The sequence below is a fragment of the Telmatherina bonti genome (genome assembly GCF_933228915.1).
Source record: "Telmatherina bonti genome assembly, chromosome: 9".
Lineage (NCBI taxonomy): Eukaryota > Metazoa > Chordata > Actinopteri > Atheriniformes > Telmatherinidae > Telmatherina > Telmatherina bonti.
In genome coordinates, this window is record NC_136627.1 from 27,569,306 (window position 1) to 27,588,414 (window position 19,109).

At 38.2% G+C, this 19,109-nt stretch overlaps 1 protein-coding gene across 1 annotated transcript in view; it reads right to left on the minus strand.

Annotated features, from left to right (window-relative positions):
- The window catches only part of dph1 (diphthamide biosynthesis 1), a 73,306-nt gene that overhangs the window by 29,630 nt on the left and 24,567 nt on the right, over positions 1–19,109 (minus strand). The window contains exon 4 of the mRNA XM_079245863.1: positions 1,796–1,917. Within this exon, the coding sequence (XP_079101989.1) occupies positions 1,796–1,917 (122 nt within the window). The remainder of the gene's footprint in view (positions 1–1,795; positions 1,918–19,109) is intronic.

Sequence of the window (19,109 nt, forward strand, 5' to 3'; positions counted from 1 at the left end):
TTAATTTTACCAAATGTTTGGGTGACAGCAGATCACGATGATTCAAGATTTTTTTCCAACCATGTTTCTTCCTGGAACACGATGGTTCTTCACGATCCTTCCAACTTTTTTTTTTTTTTTTTTTTTTTTTTTAAATCAGTGGACGATTTATAACCCAATTTTAATAGCTTCTGTGATCTTCTTACTTGCTTTTTCTGCTTGATGCATGCTAATGATTTGATCCTTCTTAAGCAGACAAAAATCGTCCCATATGGTTTTCAAGAAATGTGAAGCCCCTCATTGCATTGGGGTTAAATAACTCGTTGCCAGCTGAAAGATAACTGCAGTTATTATCCAGTAGAAGGCTCATACCATTTGCTTAGGTGGTGATTTTTTTTTGGCAAGACAGTGTAAAATACATTACCATGCTAATAGAATTAGCTTTTCTTTTTCTGAATCAGTTTCTACTTCAAACATGTAGAGTTGAATTACTCCAATATCGCAACTTGCTTTTGATTTGGATTACTGTAGCAGCATAGTTTTACAGTGCTGGAGCAGAGTCGAAGGTGAGCAGATGGGCTTTAGCTGCAGGCTAGTGGTTGAAATGGAGGTAGGGACCAATCTGCATATTCATAGATCAGTGCATACTAAATGAAGTAAAGGTGTAGAGTTACACCCAGGCCATTTTAAGCTGTGGATGCATAATCTTTATTTAAGGACAAAAATTAATTTAAATATGCATTTTTGATGAACATGGATAAATTTTTAGAGGTTCAGTCTCGGTTACATTAAAACTCAATATCAAATGATTGAACCATGACTGGATCATAAACCTGTATAATAATGGAGGAAAAAAATAGGTTTTTGAGGATAATAAATCAATCATAAGAAGACACCAATACTGAAAAAGAAAAACTGCAGATAAAAAAGAAAGCATACAGGAGAAACAATGACTGAGACAGAGTGAAAACACTGAGCCTTTTATCTTCGGCAAGTGGCTGACATCTTACGAAATAGTAAAAGATATGTCCTCGTGACTGAGTGATCAAGGCCAAGATCACATGGAGTCACAGCTATGTGCAGAAATTCTATGAGAATCAGGGTGTAGTTTGATTTCTTTGAAAAAATTCTTTCATCATGTAATGTCTGATCTGACTTGAAAATCCCAAGTCTTTATTACGCTCTTTGGGTTTACTATGTTCCCTTGAGAGTAAATGGGGATGAGTACGTCTCATCTCCTCTGTAAACATACAAGGCAAAACCCACATAATTCCTCCATGATTAACAAATACTTAATGTGCCAAGAAAAACAAGAATTTACAACCAAACAAAGAGACGATTTTTCAACTGTATTAAAATTCTGTTGGTCAATTCTGATATTTGGAAGAGGAGAGGTTGTTCTGACAGATATATCAAAACTATTGATTTAACATTTCCTCCAATGTTCAGCGAGAGACAGACAGCGGGGGCGAGGGTGAAGGTTCTCAAGAACTGCTTGAGGTTTTCAAAGGACGACTCTAATGCAAGTTCCTCATCGATCTGCTGAGTAAATGTGATGTGCAGGCTCCAAAGGTCTGATATTCTTTCCATATAAGAGCTTGCAGATTGCACTAACTAGTTACATTTTCCGTTCATCGATAGCTCCATCTGTCACTCTGTTTTAGTCTTTATGTTTTTGTTAATGCTTCTATTTTATGCAGCCCACTCTCAGTAGGTTGGAGTCCATGACGCTTGTTCCCTTATTGTTGCTCTTTGAGGTTCAATCTGCATTCACAGTGTAGGGAAAAAAAGGCACAAAGGGTAAACTTGAACTTACTGAGACAACTGTGGCCATAGTGCACCATGAAATCGGCCCCCAGGGCTCGGGCAGTGAAGTCGTCCACACAGCAGGCCCCATACGTCACGTCCCCCATCACTATGGTATCTGCCTCTGTGAACCTGGGATGTTGGTATATAGAAGGGCTAATCAGTGTAGTCACAGACCATAAGCACCCCTTTTTGATTAATCAATACATGTAGCATGCAACGCACAACGTGATTATGAGAGTGCTGAGTGGAATCGATTCCTATACACTGGCAGTAGGCAGAGGAGAGTATATAGTATCAGACACAGTTGCTAGTCAATGACTGACTCACTGGATGTCAGAATGACTCACTGCTCTCCTCCTGCCCTTTATGAAAAGCAACTAATGGTTAGAGTTCAGCACAAGCTGTCTGATTGTCAAAGCCCTGCTAGACAAGGGTTAATTGGTTATTAATCAGCCCAGTCAAAGGAAGGATGCTATACAATTGGGAAGAAGTGAGATATGAGATGAACAGACTTTGTATGGGCCCTGCTCTGTCTGTGGCCTGGATTTACTGTGCATCTGCCTGGGAACAGTAGAAAAACTGTCTCAGCAACAGTTGAATATTTGCATCATGAAAATAAGCCATTCAGAGTTGCTTTACACCACAAGTAGGTTGTGAAAGTGTATCACAGATCATGTGGACCAAATGTTCCACTTTGCAGTAGCAAAGGACAAAATCTTAGCTTCCTTGTGATGAAAACTAGGGAAAAAACATACACCGGCATCTGAGGTTGTATATCTTTTGAAAAAAGAACTGCAGTAAAACCAACAAAACAATCCCTTTCTTTTATCACAACTTTCTGGAAAAAATAAATGCTAAGTAAACCAATTAAAGCTGATAAAGAAGCAAATGAGGTACTACAGGAAAGGAAAGATGTAAAGTAGACATGAGGCGGTCATAAAAAGGTGGTTTTCTGTGGCTGTATTCTGACAGATTTAGGCTAGATAGTTGAGTCAGAGTGTTTGGGAAGAGAAGAGGAAGGTGATAAACAGACAAGGCTGCACACAGAACAGCATCTGTAACCGACAGACTCTTAGTAATGTGTCTCTTGCTGCCCAATCTTTCAGCCTACATCCACCTCGTTTGTTCCTTGCTCTACCCTCCATAAGGGGCTTCAAAGTTTCTATTTAGTCTTTTCCACGTTGTTTACTCTTGTGTAATCTTGAGGTTGAGTTCTCTCTGGGTTTCTGGTGACTGTCCCCTTATTTGCTCTGTTTTTGTACAGCCATCTCCTCTAATGGCTGCTCTTAAGATAAGGGCCAGCTGAGCCCGGGAAGGCAGACAGAACAACTTCTCTGCGAATTAAATATTTGTCTTATATTATCCACTCCCATATCAAGGTTGCAGTTTCATCAGTATATGTGTGTATTGGATTAGGAGAAACCAAAAGGTGGGTAATAATGTGTCACTGAAAATGAAGTAATTATGGGGATAGTCTGAAGTCAGTGGACTTACTCTGCCACATATTGATTGTCTATTACAGTCTGTTGACTGTTTGGAGATGCAAAAACGTGCATCAAATTATCAGCTAAAAATACACACCCTGCCAAACATGGATGGGGGGGAGGGGTAAGTAGTCCTTGCAATCCACTGTTCACCATGAGGAACCACCAACAATGCAAAAATAACAAAAAAAAAACAAAAAAAAAAAAAACCCCAGCTCTACAGGAGATTATTGTATCTAATCAGCAATCTATCTACCAGAACATCATTATCACACTACCTCCAATAGCAGTGGAAGGCATATCTAGTTATTTTCAGGGTGAAATTTTATGGTAATAAATGCTAAGAATCCGATTAAGAGGCCGATATAAGAGGTGTGATTCTGCTGGGACATGGGCAGAGTAATTACTGGGCAATGTATAGTCTCACATCCCACTGGGAGAGAGGAAAAGAGTGGAGAAGGCTGATAGAGTGAAAGGGTCTCAGGGAGAAGATGAAAGAAAGAGAAAGCTTTATCAATGTTAATCACAACCAATACTATTTTAACATAAGACATAGTACGTGACTGTCCTCTATCCATCCTCATTTACATATTTTTCACTTTCCATCTCTATAACAGTCCCTCTTTCCAGTCCTGCTTGCACTTGCTTCTTGTGTTAGTCGTTTTGCCGTTTCTCTCTGTATATCTCAGCTCTGGTTTTACCCCATCACAGTGTACTCAGTTCAACCATTCCAACCGAAATGTCATTAAGATCTAATTAAGATGTCAGTGGAGCTTTTGAACTAAAAAAAAAACATCCCTTGTTAATTAGCTCTTTAGCATACAGTTCAATATGTGCGAGAAATTGCCAACTGATTTAAATCTTTCCTAGAAAACCTACTGTGCTGCAAACAACCACATGTGAAAATACATCAATGCAGACACACCCGCTTGAGAGCATGCTTGCACACATGGGCTGTGGATTTATTGCCATCTGATTGTATCAACAGGTTTAGTAGCCATATTTTACAAAAACAATATCTCAGTTAGCTACATTACTGTCTTGGTGTTGAAGGGTAAACATTAAAGCAAAATCATCTCTCTGCTCTGTAGTCTGGAGATGATATCATTTCTATGACTTTGAAAGAAAACTCCTTCAGATGTCACCGTAAAAGAGGAACAGTTTGGCAATAATACCATTCAGCTTACAGACAAAGCAGTAGAAAAAGAGAATGGAGCATGTCTCTTGTCTCTTAACTATTCTTCTAGCACACAAAGCCATTCTGCTATACAAAGCACTTATTTTTTATGGAAAAAAATAGAATCGCCTAAACTAATAGTCTTTCCCCATATGTCTGAAAAAACAGTTGATTCAAGGTTGTAGTATTTTGTGCAATGAGAGATTTAGAAGTCTATTTCAGTTTGAACATTTATTTTCACTCTTAGACCCATCAGTTTGACAGAGCATAATGATTTCAAATGGCTTACAATCATAGTTCTATTCCATTCTATCGTCATTTAGCAGACGCTTTTATCCAAAGCAACTTATATACGAGAGTGAGAACAACACAAGCACAAAATCAGTAGAGGACATCTTAGGAAGGTGTTAGTGGACTGCTTCAAGTCCAGTTGTAGACAGGTGCTTTTTTTTCTTTTGCCATTTTTTTTCTTCCCACCTCACAATATTTTCTATTTTATAATGCAAAGAATGAATACCACAATATTTGTTGCAAAGAACTGGGCTAAGTTCTCCAACTCCTCTGACAAATATAGCTTAACTAAGTGAAGAAGTTTTCCTTGAAGAGCTGCGTCTTTAGCTTCCACTTAAAAGTATACAAGGACTCTGTTCCTGTAAATTCTGGTTCACACTAGCTCTGTGAATCTGATGGGTTAAAGGCTGGGATGCCTGCATATACACTACTCACAAAAAGTTAGGGATATTTGGCTTTCAGGTGAAATTTATGGAAAATGCAATATGTTCATGCTACAGTGATATAATATCATAAAAGTAAGACATTTAAGTAGAAGGATGCACTACTGATTTCCTCATCTCAAACAATTCATTCAACACAAAAGGTAACAACAATGGTAGTTACACCACAACAAAAAATTTGAACGTCTCAATATCTCGTCATGTGCCCTTGAGCATCAATTACAGCTTGACAACGACGTCTCATGCTGTTCACAAGGCAACTTATTGCCTGCTGAGGCATGGCATCCCACTCTTCTTGAAGGGCAGCCCTCAGGTCATTGAGGTTCTGGGGTGCAGGGTTTCGAGCCTCTACACGACAGCTCAGCTGATCCCACAGGTTTTCAATGGGATTCAGGTCTGGAGAGAGTGCAGGCCACTCCATTTGAGGTACACCAGTCTCCAACAGCCGTTCCCTGATGATGCGGCCTCGATGAGCAGGAGCATTGTCGTCCATGAAGATGAAATTAGGCCTGTGCTGTTCATGTAGGGGCACAATCACTGGATTAATGATGTTATTCAGGTAGTATGGGCTTGTCACTGTACCATTCACAAAGTGTAGGGCAGTTCTGTACCAAGTGGACACCCCTGCCCACACTGTAACACCGCCACCACCAAAAGCTCGCCTGGTGACAACAGTGGCTGATGCATAGCGCTCTCCCTGACGTCTCCAACATCGTTGCCGGCCATCATTTCTGCTCAGTGTGAATCGACTTTCATCAGAGAACAGCACTGAGGCCCACTGGTTCCTCGTCCAGCGTAAATACTCCCTGGCCCATGCAAGACAATGATGCCTGTGCCTGGTGGTGTGGTCAGGTACCCGTGCAGGTCGTCTAGCACGCAGACCACGCTGATGGAAACGGTTTCGAATGGTCTGACGTGACACTTGGGTGCCTCTCACCTCTCTTAAACGTGCCTGGAGTTGAGTGGCATTCATCATCCGGTTTCTCAGGGCAGTGTTCACAATGTAGCGGTCATCAGCACGGGATGTGGCCAAAGGACGTCCACTTCTAGGCCTTTCTGTGACTCTTCCAGTCTCTCGATATCTCTGTTGCAACCTGCTGATGACACTCTGTGACACTCCAAGCTCAGTGGCCACTTCTGTCTGAGAACGTCCTGTTTGAAGCATCGCAATGGCAAGGGACTGTTGTTCCATTGTTAGGTGTCGTCTTGGTCTCATGATGTCAAAATGTGAACAGCATGATGAGGACAACTGTTTAAACACCAGCTCTAATTGAACCAGGACATTTATTGGTCAATTCAAGGATCACACACCTGCCGTGATTTTTGCCGCTAAGCTCCTTGTTAGAGAACAGCAACTTGTGCAAAATTTATTGAAACATTTAACAGTTGGACATGTGCATTTAAAAGCTTAGAGAAGATCACATTAAGTTCACCTGTACAGGTTTGAATGCATTTTAGGCTTGTTGTGAAATTTCACCCAAAAGCCAAATATCCCTAACTTTTTGTGAGTAGTGTATATGTGTGTATATGTGTGGGTATGTATGCGTGTATATGTATACATCTGTAGGTTGTTTTTTTTCTTTTTGTTTTTGGGTTAGTTTTTAGATTTAGTTTTTTTTTCTCTCCCTGTCCTCTCCCTTTATCTCTTTCACTTTTCTTATGAGGTGTTTTTTTTCCTCCTTTCTCATTCTGTCTTTCGTCTGTCCTCTCCGGTCCAGCAGTACAAACTCTACAATTAAAACAATAATAAAAAATAAAAATTCAGAAAGTCAAGGGGATCATTATATCTATAAAGCTTCCCTTGGCAGAGACAATTTGCTCAGCAGAACACAGCATCCAGACCATCATTCTGCTTGCCTACATGCTGGACAAGACATAAAAAAAAAAAAAAAAAAAAAAAAAAAAAAAGAAAGAATAGAATTGGCACCCATTGGTTAGAAAATCAGAATCTCAAAAATAACTGTTAATATAAAATGCCTGGACAAATGTGTTTTACCAGCTGGATTTAACTAAGCATATAGGTATGAACTTCCTATTAATAGGTAAGGTTAATGGTAGAAAAAGGCTTCATTTTGCTGGGGAGCAAATTGGACTCTGGAGAAATGGAAGAAGGTCATATGGTCTGATGAATGCAGATGTACCCTGTTCCAGAGAGGCTGGGGCAACAGGGTAAAAAGAGAGGCAGAAGAAGTAATGCAGCCATCATGCCTAGTTCTTATAGTACAAGCCTATGGGGGCAGTGCTATGATCAGGCAATGCTGCAGCTGGTCAGGTCTAGATTTTGTAACATTATATGCCAAAAGATTGAGGTCAGTTGACTACCTGAATATACTGAATGAGCAAGTATAACATCAATGGATTTTTGCTTCCCTGATAGCATAAGCATAATCCAAGATGACAATGCCTGCATTCATCAGACTCAAATTGTGAAACAGTGGTTCAGGGAGTGTTTTCTTTGAGTCGGCACCTGACTAGCGTAAAGAGCCCCGCATTCTGCGATACACCGAACAAATGCAAAAGAAAAAACCGGTGCCTTGAAAATATGAGAAAAAAATAAAAAACTAGCACTGTCAAAATATGCATTTTCTGGTACTAACCAATTCTATAATATAGTATGGAGTCTATGGAGTGTCTGCCTGTTCACTAAAAAGACCTGCTGCCTCTTACCATTTTGAACATGTTGCTTGCATTAAATTGAAAGTGAGCTACTGATGGACCTGTTGCTTACACCGTAGACGCACTTTCAACATGTCAGTGGCCAAAAGACAATTGTGCTTGACTTCTTTGATGTCAGTCCTGGTAGAAAATCTGAAAAGTAGAGTGCTGTTTGGGGTTTGAAGTGATGTTTCAGCTGAGTCTCATGTTGACACAACTTAAAAGAAAACCACATTATCCATGGAAGAGGACTAGGGTTAGTTTAAAGTGAACAAAACTGTCACTTCAAAATATATACAGAGTATTAAGAGGTGGGCAAGTTCTTGTTCAAGCATAATATGAATATAACACTTCCAATGTCCAGCAGGACTGAAAACATGTTAACTATGGCGGGCTGTTTCTTCGCTCTTCTCACCGAAATTTAGCGTTGCCTAACAATACAACCCACTGTTGTGCTCACAAAAAAGAACTTTATTTATCAATTTATTTTAGTTTTGCATTAAAAAACACTGAATTCTCATATAAAATCAAAGGTCATGCCTTGCGTCCATAGTTACAACCATGCTGACAGGTACACACAACTCTTTCATATCTGACAATTATTATGTAAGTCTTATAGTCCCACAGTGACATTGTGAGAAGGGGTTCACCAGCCAGACCTAAAAACAACTACAAACACAATCCTACCTGTCAGAAACAATGGGGACACAAGCTTAAAAAGGACTGTTGCTGAGTACATGTTAAAGGACCAGGTTTGAGTCTGATTATTTTTCCTCACAAAAAATTATATAAATACACATTTTAAATAACATCTTGTTAATCTGAACTTGTTTGTTCTATTTATTTGATCCGTTCTTGAGTATTGTGAAGAAAAGGACACTTTTGTGAACAAGTACAGTAGATACTGGTTGAAGTTAATTTCAATTTTGTATATTTCATACAGCGAGCAGTTTGAGAAGACTAATGCTGTATGAGTTAATAAAGCCTTCTCACTTAGCATTTCTTTTCGTATGTGTATTAATATTTTTCATCGTATAAAGTGTGATGTTATTTTTGTGGTATTCTTACTTTGATTTATTAAAAACAAAAACCAAACAAATCAAACAAAACTTTTTTTTTTCTGTGTAGCATTGAAAATGGTATTGGACAGCATTCTCAATATTGGTATGAAGTTTAAAATTTTAGTGTCGAGACAACGCTAATCACCACACGTTCAAGACTGTTGCCTATCACATTTGTATGGACCAGGTTCCTGACTCAAATTTTATTCTCAGGTATCTGTAAATTATTGCATTTCCTTTCACTCAGCAGAGTAATGGACTCCAGAAAAGCTGTATTTTTGACATTGCAGTTTACAATACACAGTATTGCACTACACTGTTTAGTGTGTCTATACCATTAAGTAGTAACATGCATTAAACTAACTTTGTATGTAATTTCATTTAGCAATGTTTTCTCAGAAAATAAGAAGAACACAACCAGATGGATGTAGCCTTTTTTTTTTTCTTTTTTTTTTATTAAATCAGCAGCTGTTAACAGGGAAAGCAGTTTACTTTGACATGCAGACTTCAGTAATTGCATCATCAATGAAAACAACCAGTCATGTTTTCAGAAGCAAGTGGATAACAAGTTTCTACAATATGACCAATTTAAATCAAGCTGAACACAATTCACTGGCTATCAGTCTGTCTGTCTGCCTGCCTTCCCTCATTCTAAAAGAATGATAGGAAAACAGCCTCATTGCATGAAGAAATGCGGTGTGCCAAAGATATAACATGTATTACCTGTATGACCCTCACTCATATTGAGATAAGCTCAAAACTGATTTTTTTTCTAACATCCTTAAGCTATGAACTTGGTAAACAATACATCCAAACAGTGAGTATCTAAGAGTTGTTATAATACTTTCAGCAAGTAGGATGGCAACATTGTGACAAGCAAAACAGCAGTGATGATAACAATAATAATAAAAAGTATAATGGGGAAAAGTCAAAGTTGCAATTGACAGTAAAACAGGTTCATTTTACAGCCTGAGGAAAGAGTCCATTTTCATGTATGCACGTATTTAAGTAGCAACAATATCTAGAGCCAATAAAATAATTAAGGCCCTTCATTGCTTCCTGAATACATCTTTCAGCATTAAAAATGCTGGACTATTCGTTACTATAAAAAAAGATTATAATGCTGTACCATATTCCAATGCACCCACAATATTTAAAATTTTTCTCCCTAATTATTCAGATTAAGTCCTGCCTATTTGTATTCATGCAGGTTTTTGTGAGGACATCAGTCTGATTGTGAGCAGAATATATACATATATATATATATATATATATATATATATATATATATATATATATATATATATATATATATATATATATATAAACATAGTGTGGAGAAAATAACTTCTCTTTCAATATTAGTTAGAATATACTGAATGTTTGATTTTAGAAATACTATAAATGGCATTTTTCTTGTAAATGTTTTATATGTGTTTTTCTAGCTTGAAGTATTTTCCCGTTTTTTTCTCCCAACATCTGAATAATGGTAAATCAGAAATTACTGTACAGCAAGAGGAAAATAAGAGTCATGTGGCGGGTCTTCTGTTTTGATTGCATACATATTTGTTTATACATGACACTGCAAAAAAATAATGATGGTGGTTGAGGAAAGAATTCCTGAAAGAATAGTCTGTCTTTCCCCAACTGCAGCAGTCACAGAACAGCTGCAGTACACTCAATAATAACTTATGCTCATATGACTGTGTTGCCAGCATGACTTTTACACCTCAAATCTAATAAAAGAAGAGGTAGTAGACTGGTCTCACAGGAAACAACGTGACAAGCAGGTCATTGAGGTGGGTACAGGTGCAGCAGCACTGCTTTTGTTCAGCAGCAGCACAGCGGGCAGACAGCTCCAATGAGCATACAGTGTGTTAGCGTCCAAAATCAAGCCACCCGTGCTCAAATGCCCACATATATACACATGTGAATATACACAAGGACACAAAGTCACATTTCCCTCTGCCTCTGCACAAAATATGTGTGAATTATTTCCTGCATCTGGAAAAAGCTCATCTTTTATTCTATTACATTTCAGATGTCGCTCCCCGATCAGCCCACTGCGTGTCTGCGAGTGGGCTTTGGCAGGGAAAAAACAGATTTGTCCGGGAAAAGAGGCCTCTCCCAAAGGTAGAGCAGCTCTGCACAGATGAATCGTCATTATTTCCTCAAATGAATTCAGTTTAGGTAAGTAAGGGGGGAAAAAAGTTCAATCAGCGGAGAGGGAGTAAAATAAAAGTCTTGTGGAATAAAAAATGTTTACAGCTATGACACGAGAACATTCAAGCTTAAAAACATAACTGGATAGCAGGAGGAGCGTTATACGTGTTACATGTCGAGAAAAGGTGAAATCGAGGTTGATGACGTAAAGAAGAGGACAAACTAAAACAAATGCGCAAATCGGGTTGGTAACAGCACCAAATCTGATATCCATAATCAGCTTTGTCTCCATATGACATGGACAATATCCTAACTACTCCCCCTGCAAAAATAAATCTGGAATGGGAACTGGGATGAAGGATTAAATCATCTCCATTCCTCCCCTTGCTCGCTATATCTTTTGCTTGCTGTTGCTCTTCTTCTCATTGTCATTTCTACACTGAAATCCAAGGCTACCTGTTTGACACAGAACATCTGGAGGAAAAAAAACAACAAAAAAAGCAAAACGTGGCTGTCAACCTGCAGTTACTGAACATCTGCCAGGAGGGAACAAACTGAGAAAACAGTGAGGCAGCGAGCGAAGGATGATGCTTACACAGATGTTTTCAGTAATACCATTAGATAATCCTTTAACTCCCTGAAAAAACAAGATCATTACTTCTATTTTTCGGTGAGTGTATCTCAGCTATTTGCCATGCCATTTATTGAAAAGCCTGAGCAATATGTCATTACCGAAAAGCCTATGGCATTTCAAGATAAAGCCCCAAACTATACAGTCGAGCAGCAAATGCTTTAAACAGCTCAAATCCAATTTAATAAACAAAACAATAAAGTGATAGGGTGGCAGTTATTATAAGCACCTGATGTTTTCCTCATGTTGCTATGAAGGGTGAAACTCAAAGCTAAGCCGACAAGCAGGAACATATCTAATCTCTCTGAATGGGAGAAAATAATACAGAAAACTAAATCAAGTTTGACACAGTGGTTATCAGATCTGGGAGGGTGTAAAGACAGAATATGAAAGAGGACAGATTACAAGGTTATTAAGTACAGCTGTTTTGCCACCAGAACAGAGCACCAAAGCTTCCTTGAAGATGCTGTTACCGAGTGAAATTAATAATTCAACACTTGTTTGCGATTATATAATTCATTGTAACAAACACAGACATAGAAAGACCACATGTACATGCTGTTTTATGGGAAATACTGATGTTCCTCAAACTTTGTTTCAAGTGGTTTAAATTGTTTTAAAAAACACAGAACAATTAGGAAAATACAGTAAAGGGCGAGTTTGTACAAGACTGTAAGTTTAATTGCTGATCTTTTCTGAACATTTTTGACCGACACTTCATACTTGATGCAAATAAACTGACATATTTTCTTCCCATTAGCTGGAGAACATGTCAAGTTTCTCCTGCTGGAAGTAATGTTTACTACTATGATGACACACTGACATATCAACAGAAAAAGCACAAAGCTTTTAAAATGTAAAACATTTTAGTACAAACAACTTGCAATGTGTTTGCATTCTTTCGTACATTAGAAGGCTGCAAACATGGATTCTCTGTACCACACATTCTTGAAATAAAAACTTTTCCTTTAGACTATCTAAAGTTCCTCATGTGTCCTGGTTTTGTTTTCTCATCTTAGATACTTGTTGATAAGCAACATATTATTCCACTTCCTGCAGGATACTAGATCACAAAGTCAACTGTGTATCATGAATCTAAAGTCTTCATTTTCATATATGCTGAATGGGATTGCATCTTTTTGGATGGAAAGGGTATTGGATCATTATTCCTTGTTCACAATTTGCTGAGAAATCCGGTAAATTTGTATGCAGGTAGCTTTTTTAAACTTTTCCACCTTCTTTCAACACTGCCTGACTTGAATCAGGGCATTTATGTTGTTCCTCACGTAGTTTAAAACCCTTGCACAAAGTAAGTCAAGGACTGCTCATTCATTCCTGCAACACTATAGAATCCAAGGTTCCTCATTCACTAGCTAAATATCTCAATGCCCAAAAGTAATTAAATGTCCTTACTCAGACTAGACTCTAGCAGCAATTCATTTGAATGCTGCTGCCACAACATCAATATGTATACTAACAGACAATGAATGAATTAAGATTATAATTCAATTTTTTGATGTTCTTTCATGCCCACCACTTATGCTAAAGTCAAAAATGAGAATATGCCATTCTTACATAAGCAAAGCATATATTTTAAAGTACTTACTGCAGAGTTCACAGGACAACACGTAAAGGCTGCTTGAATGTTTCAATTCCGACAAAAACTTAATGCCACATCACCTGGTTTTTCTACCAACAATTCTCTTGACGTAAAAGTCAACTCTGAAAAATAACTATTGTTAGAACCTTTCCTTGTAGCATTTGATGAGGTCACATCCATCTAAACCCCTTTCATTTACCCTCAAGACTTCCCTCCATCATCTGCCTCTCAGCTCCCTCAAGTCATTTCACAGTCTCTGTCCTATCTCTGCTTTCTAAAATTGTTGACTCCTTTCTCCTCTTTTCATGCTCCTTGTCAGAATTCTTCTCAGCTGCTGCATACGTCTTAGTTCTTTTGTTATTATCAATGCAGAGTGATGGGGTGGTTCTTTGTTTATGCAGTTATTTTTAAAACAAAAAAACAAAAGGAGAAAAAAAAGGGTCTTATTAACTTTGATTCTGATATCCATCCATCCATCCATTTCTTATCATTTATCTAAGCTTGGGGGCAGCTGTCCAAGTAAGGAAGTGCACACTTCCATCTCCTCAGCCATTTTTGTCAGCTCATCCAACGGGATACCAAGGCACATCCAGGCCAGGCATAAGATGTACCCCCTTCAGTTGGTCTTGGGTCACCCCCAGATTCTTTTTGCTGCGGCGCCTGGGAACACTTTACCAGGATAGCAGGCAGGAGGCATCCTAACCAGATGCCCAAATCACCACACACCTGGCTCCTACCTGGGGGAGCAACAACTGTACTCTGAGCCCCTTCCAGGTTTCATCTCATCTCAAAGGGAGAGCCCGTCCATCCTGCAGATGAAACTGTTTTTTTTGGCCGCTTGTATTTTGGATTATGTTCTTTCGGTCACTCACAGCTTGTGACCATAAACAACTGCTGGAACGTAGACTGACTGGTAAATCAGGAGTTTCACCTTTTGGCTTACCTCCTTCTTCACCACGACAAACGGATGCAAAGTCCATGTCACTCATCCTCCATCCTTCCTGCACTCATAAACAAGACCCAGAGATGTTTGAACTCAGAGATCCAATCCTAGGGCCGCCAAACCAGATTGCCTCATCACCTCGGCTGCGCCCAGAAACTCATAACAATAAAAGTTAGGAGCAGCATTGGAGACGAAGGGCAGTCTTTTTTCATTTTCCTTGAAGAATAACTTCAATTTATAGTCTTGTACATTTTCCCTCATCTTTTTTTTTCTTTTCTCCTTAAACATGCAGTTTAAGCAACCCCAATTTACCGCTGCACTGTTCACTGAATTACTGTGAATTTTCATTACTCATAAATAAATGAGGAGAGCAAATGTTGATAGTGGCATAAAGCATTAAATCAGAGCAATAAAACATTCATCTCTGATCATTTCATTGCAGTTATCTTCTAACGCACAAGTAAAGACATCCACAACCTGGAGAAAATTAGAAACATTTATCGACATTAAGGTAATGCAATTGAAGTGCACTTTCGGATTTTACTGTTCTGTGTGTCTGTGTAGGGTGTGGTAACCCAATGTTAAAGCTACAGCAGACAAACAAAGTAAGAAATTTAACTGACTGAACCTACCTGATATGGCTGCAACTAACAATTATTTTATTACTCAACTAATCTGTAAATTATTTTTTTGATTAGTCGATTAGTCACGATTATTTCTGCCACGCCCACCATCTGTGCTTCGAGTTGACACAGCTCTTTTTACAGGCTCCAGTATGTTTTACTCCACTCTCTTCATTTGGATAATATGAATGTCACCCTGATTCCCAGTCAGTCACTACATAATGAAATTACTCCTGATCCAGTTGAATGATACATTTAAGCTTAACAGCTTACTATTAATTTATTTTGAAACATTAGAACTTAGCTATAGTGTCATATCCAAGTTGTACAAAATTTTCCTCAAAAGGAAAACAAACTAAATAAAATATTTCAACATCTTAATTTATGTTGAATTTTATTGAAATGATTATTTACATCTTGAAAAGGCCTGTTTTGTAAAGTAACAAGGGCCAGAATCCTTAAAATAAATCCTGAATCCAAATGGTGATCTGGATCGCCACCAAAATTAAATCACTTCTTCCTTTTTACATTTCCAACAACTCCTGAAAATTTCATGAAAATCTATCCATAAATTTTTTAGTCATCTTGAACACAAACAGTAAAACGTCGGTAACAACATAACCTCTTAGGCAGAGGTAACAACAGCACATCACTACTCGGTGATACTAACTTTGCCATCCAGAACACTGGAAACCATGACTCCGGGGGGTGCTTTCGTTTCAGATGCTCATGACTGTCGTGCTGCCGTGGTACGCCAACTCTGCGTGGCACACGACACATTTCACCTGTTTGACACTTTGTTTAGCGTGAAATATCCCCAAACTTTGGAATCAAACAAAGATGCTGCACAAAATGATAATACTGCCCCCAGCACTTCCTGTGGTCATTGCCTTTGCATCATTTGCTTGGTGTTTAGAGTTCTTACACTGTCTGAAAAGCCATGGTTGGTAAATGGTGTTCAGTTGCATGGCGCAGCGTTTTATTAGCAAAGCAGTTACGGGCGTTTATAACGCAACGTGTCGACAATGAAACTTTGTGTTGATCAATTTTCATTGTTGACGTTCTCAACTTTGTCGACAAATCGTTGCAGCCATACTACCGAATATACCCGTATGAGGGCTCACAGTAGAAATATGGAATACCCAAGGCTGAAATATTTTTTTGTTTAAATAAGCCCACCAGTGTTACAATGTTTGGTGATCTTGGTCAAATTGTCCCCTATTGTTGGTCAGAGTGTCTATGATGGAGAAACAACACAAGGAAAAGTAGGTTGGCAATCTTCAGGAAAGCTGGTACCGGTGTGCCACCAGGACAAAAAGGTGTACATGTTGGAAAACATCTTTATTCCATTATCATTTCATAAATACGAACTTATCCAGTCTAACACAACGGCATCTTTAAAATAAGCCAGAACCAAGCACTGATTACTTTCTTAATTTCAGTTGGAAATAAAAAGCCAAACATTAATGTGGCTTTTCTTTTTTCATAAAAGTAACATCTGAAGTGACCATTCTTTTTCTTTTTCTATATCTAGAAGGAATCAATTGTACTTCTCATGACAGCTACAGCAATTTCAGAGGTGTTATCTTCCAAGATATGATATTACACAGTGTCAGCACCTATCAGGATTTCCAGTCCACAGGGGCATGATGTGATTACATTTCATAAAAGTGAAACAGGTGGGTATTTTGGTGCTCCTCCAGGTTTTTGTATAGGAAAGGAAGTTGGAGAGATATATGTACAGTTGATTGATCTGATGTGCACTGCTAGCAAATTCCAATGTGAAGGCATCAGTGTCACATGATAACAAAAATCCAATAATTTCCAAATGGACAATGGAAGAAAAATAGATATATAAATGCCGACTTCTTCTTTGTAGCAGAAAATATTTAGGAAAAATGCTCCCTTCCATGCCTTCCACATACAAAATGTAAGTGACTTAATGCCCCAACAACTCATTCAGTCTTTAGAATAAGTTTGTGTATATCTTTCTAGGGGACGCACTGATGTTGACAGATTCCTGCCAGGTTTGCTGGTGGTCACTGAAACACAGCTCCATCAACGTTTCAAGCGGGCAGCAAGGTTACGGTTGTAAGAGATACAATTAGACAGAATACAGCTCAATGAGCTTGGAGCTCATGCATGAATGTATCACAAATGAAAATCCAAAGTACCCATAGAGTAAACAGAAGCGAGAGCTGGTACAGGCACACCATCAGAGTATCTCTTAGTAAACACACAGGCAAATCCACATTCAAATATAATAGCACACATGCATCACTCACTTAGGCCAGATCTGTTGGAATGCTCAGCTGTGCAGTGGGCGCTGTGAAGACTGTGACAACGTGTGGAAAAGAAGGCGTTGAAGGCTCCTACAAGGTTCTGTCCCAATGCTAGAGTTGACATTTACCCTGGGAGGCTGTAGGCTGTGGGTGCTGCTGCTGCTACCACAGAAATGATTCAATCTGCCATGCAGAATGGGATCTATCCTAGACGTAGACAGCTAGGACTAAGAGATGTCTGGAGGCAGCATGTGCATACTGATCCTGGATTTACCAAAACAACATTTGACACAACCATTAATTTGAGCTGTTTAGAACTGATGCTGGCAGTTATCTAAGATACTACATGATGGATAGAGACAAAAAGCAGAAAGAGTAAGTCAGTAGGATCACCAAGTGAGTATGTTTCATAACATTTTTTTTATTGAATTACTCTTTTACCAATGCAACTTCCAGCTCATCTAAAGCCATCTTAGAAAAAAAAACTCTTTATACCAGCTTTGTGCACCAGTTCCACATGGCTGAAATTAGCTCTTGTTATGTCAGTATTGTTAGTCATGGTCTCACATTTACTTTCTCCCTTGGTAAACACCAATTTACCAAGAAACCTGCCGATCAAAATGTTCTGATGAGGGATGGATGAAAAGTTCAGGGATCCCTCAACTCATTCTATTTTATCATCCAAGGAATGTGTTTTTGGGTTGCCAAAGGCCACCTGTAATATTTAACAACTGTAAAGCTAATGGTGGCCCAGCATAAAAATCTATAGGTTCACTGTGAGAATCTCGTCGGGCCTGAAGATGAAATGTTTGGAAAATTTGCATTTTAACAAGCTGGAGTGGTGATCCTGGCACCAAAAATGTACTTTTTTTTTTTTTTTAAACTTTGATCTGCTGAATTACAGAAATTCCATCTGGATTGTTATCATTTGTTTTTGTGTAAGGAAATGTATGTTTTATAAACTTGCTTCATGGTTGTTAACATTTTCAAGTTTTTTCTTTTTATTTTCTTAAGATTTGACATATTTAGTTACTTACTTGAGGAGATGTGTATGTGGAGTAGTACATAGTAATACTGACACTTTAACACCCACGGACTGACTTAAAAACAAACAAACAAAAAACCAAAAAAAAAACCAAAAACAACATTTTAGCCCTGTGTATTTCACATTTCTACTGTGATGCTTTGTACCATAAAACCTAAATTTCTATCCAGAAAAGATTCTTAATGCTGAAAGAGCTGCTTACTGGTGAGAAATGCTTTGCTTGTAAATTTGACTGAAATCCAAAACTGTCAAAATAATTAAATCCAGACATCTTCTTGAGACCATAAAAAAATTATTAGTGGTTGCACTCTAAAATCTTGCCAAAAGTGACTAAAAAGGCTGGGGTGAAAGCCTTTTTCCTCCAATTTTAGCATTATAACCATTATTACTCAGGAAATCTTATATAGTAATGCTGCGACATCCACTTAGTCTTTTTAAATGTCAGACACCTATTATCATTGCTTTGTGTCACAAATTGCAGATCTGTGACTCACTGCTGTAAACTACATATTGTGGCTGGTTGGCCATCTCTCCTAATGTGTAGGCTTGGTTTCTGTTTGATCATTTTTTATAAAGTTATTTTCAGTCATCCTACTCAAATTCTATATTGATCAGAAATGTGCGCTTATCATTTGCATTAGAACACCTGATATATTTAGTAGCTGGCAGATAAAGTGGAACATTTGTTTGTGAATGTCAAAGCTTTAATCAGGATATTACTCATAACTGATTATTTTCTATCACTGTTCGAATGTCTTTCTTTTTTATTGAATAAAAATCTGTTTTCCAAACATTTACCACACTGTATATCTGCTCAATCTTCTACATTTGATGCAGTTAAATACTAATATTACAAAGCTGCACACAAAGTACAAAACAAATTTGAGAGTAGATCAGTTTATGTGCGGTGCAGAAGGAGAGTA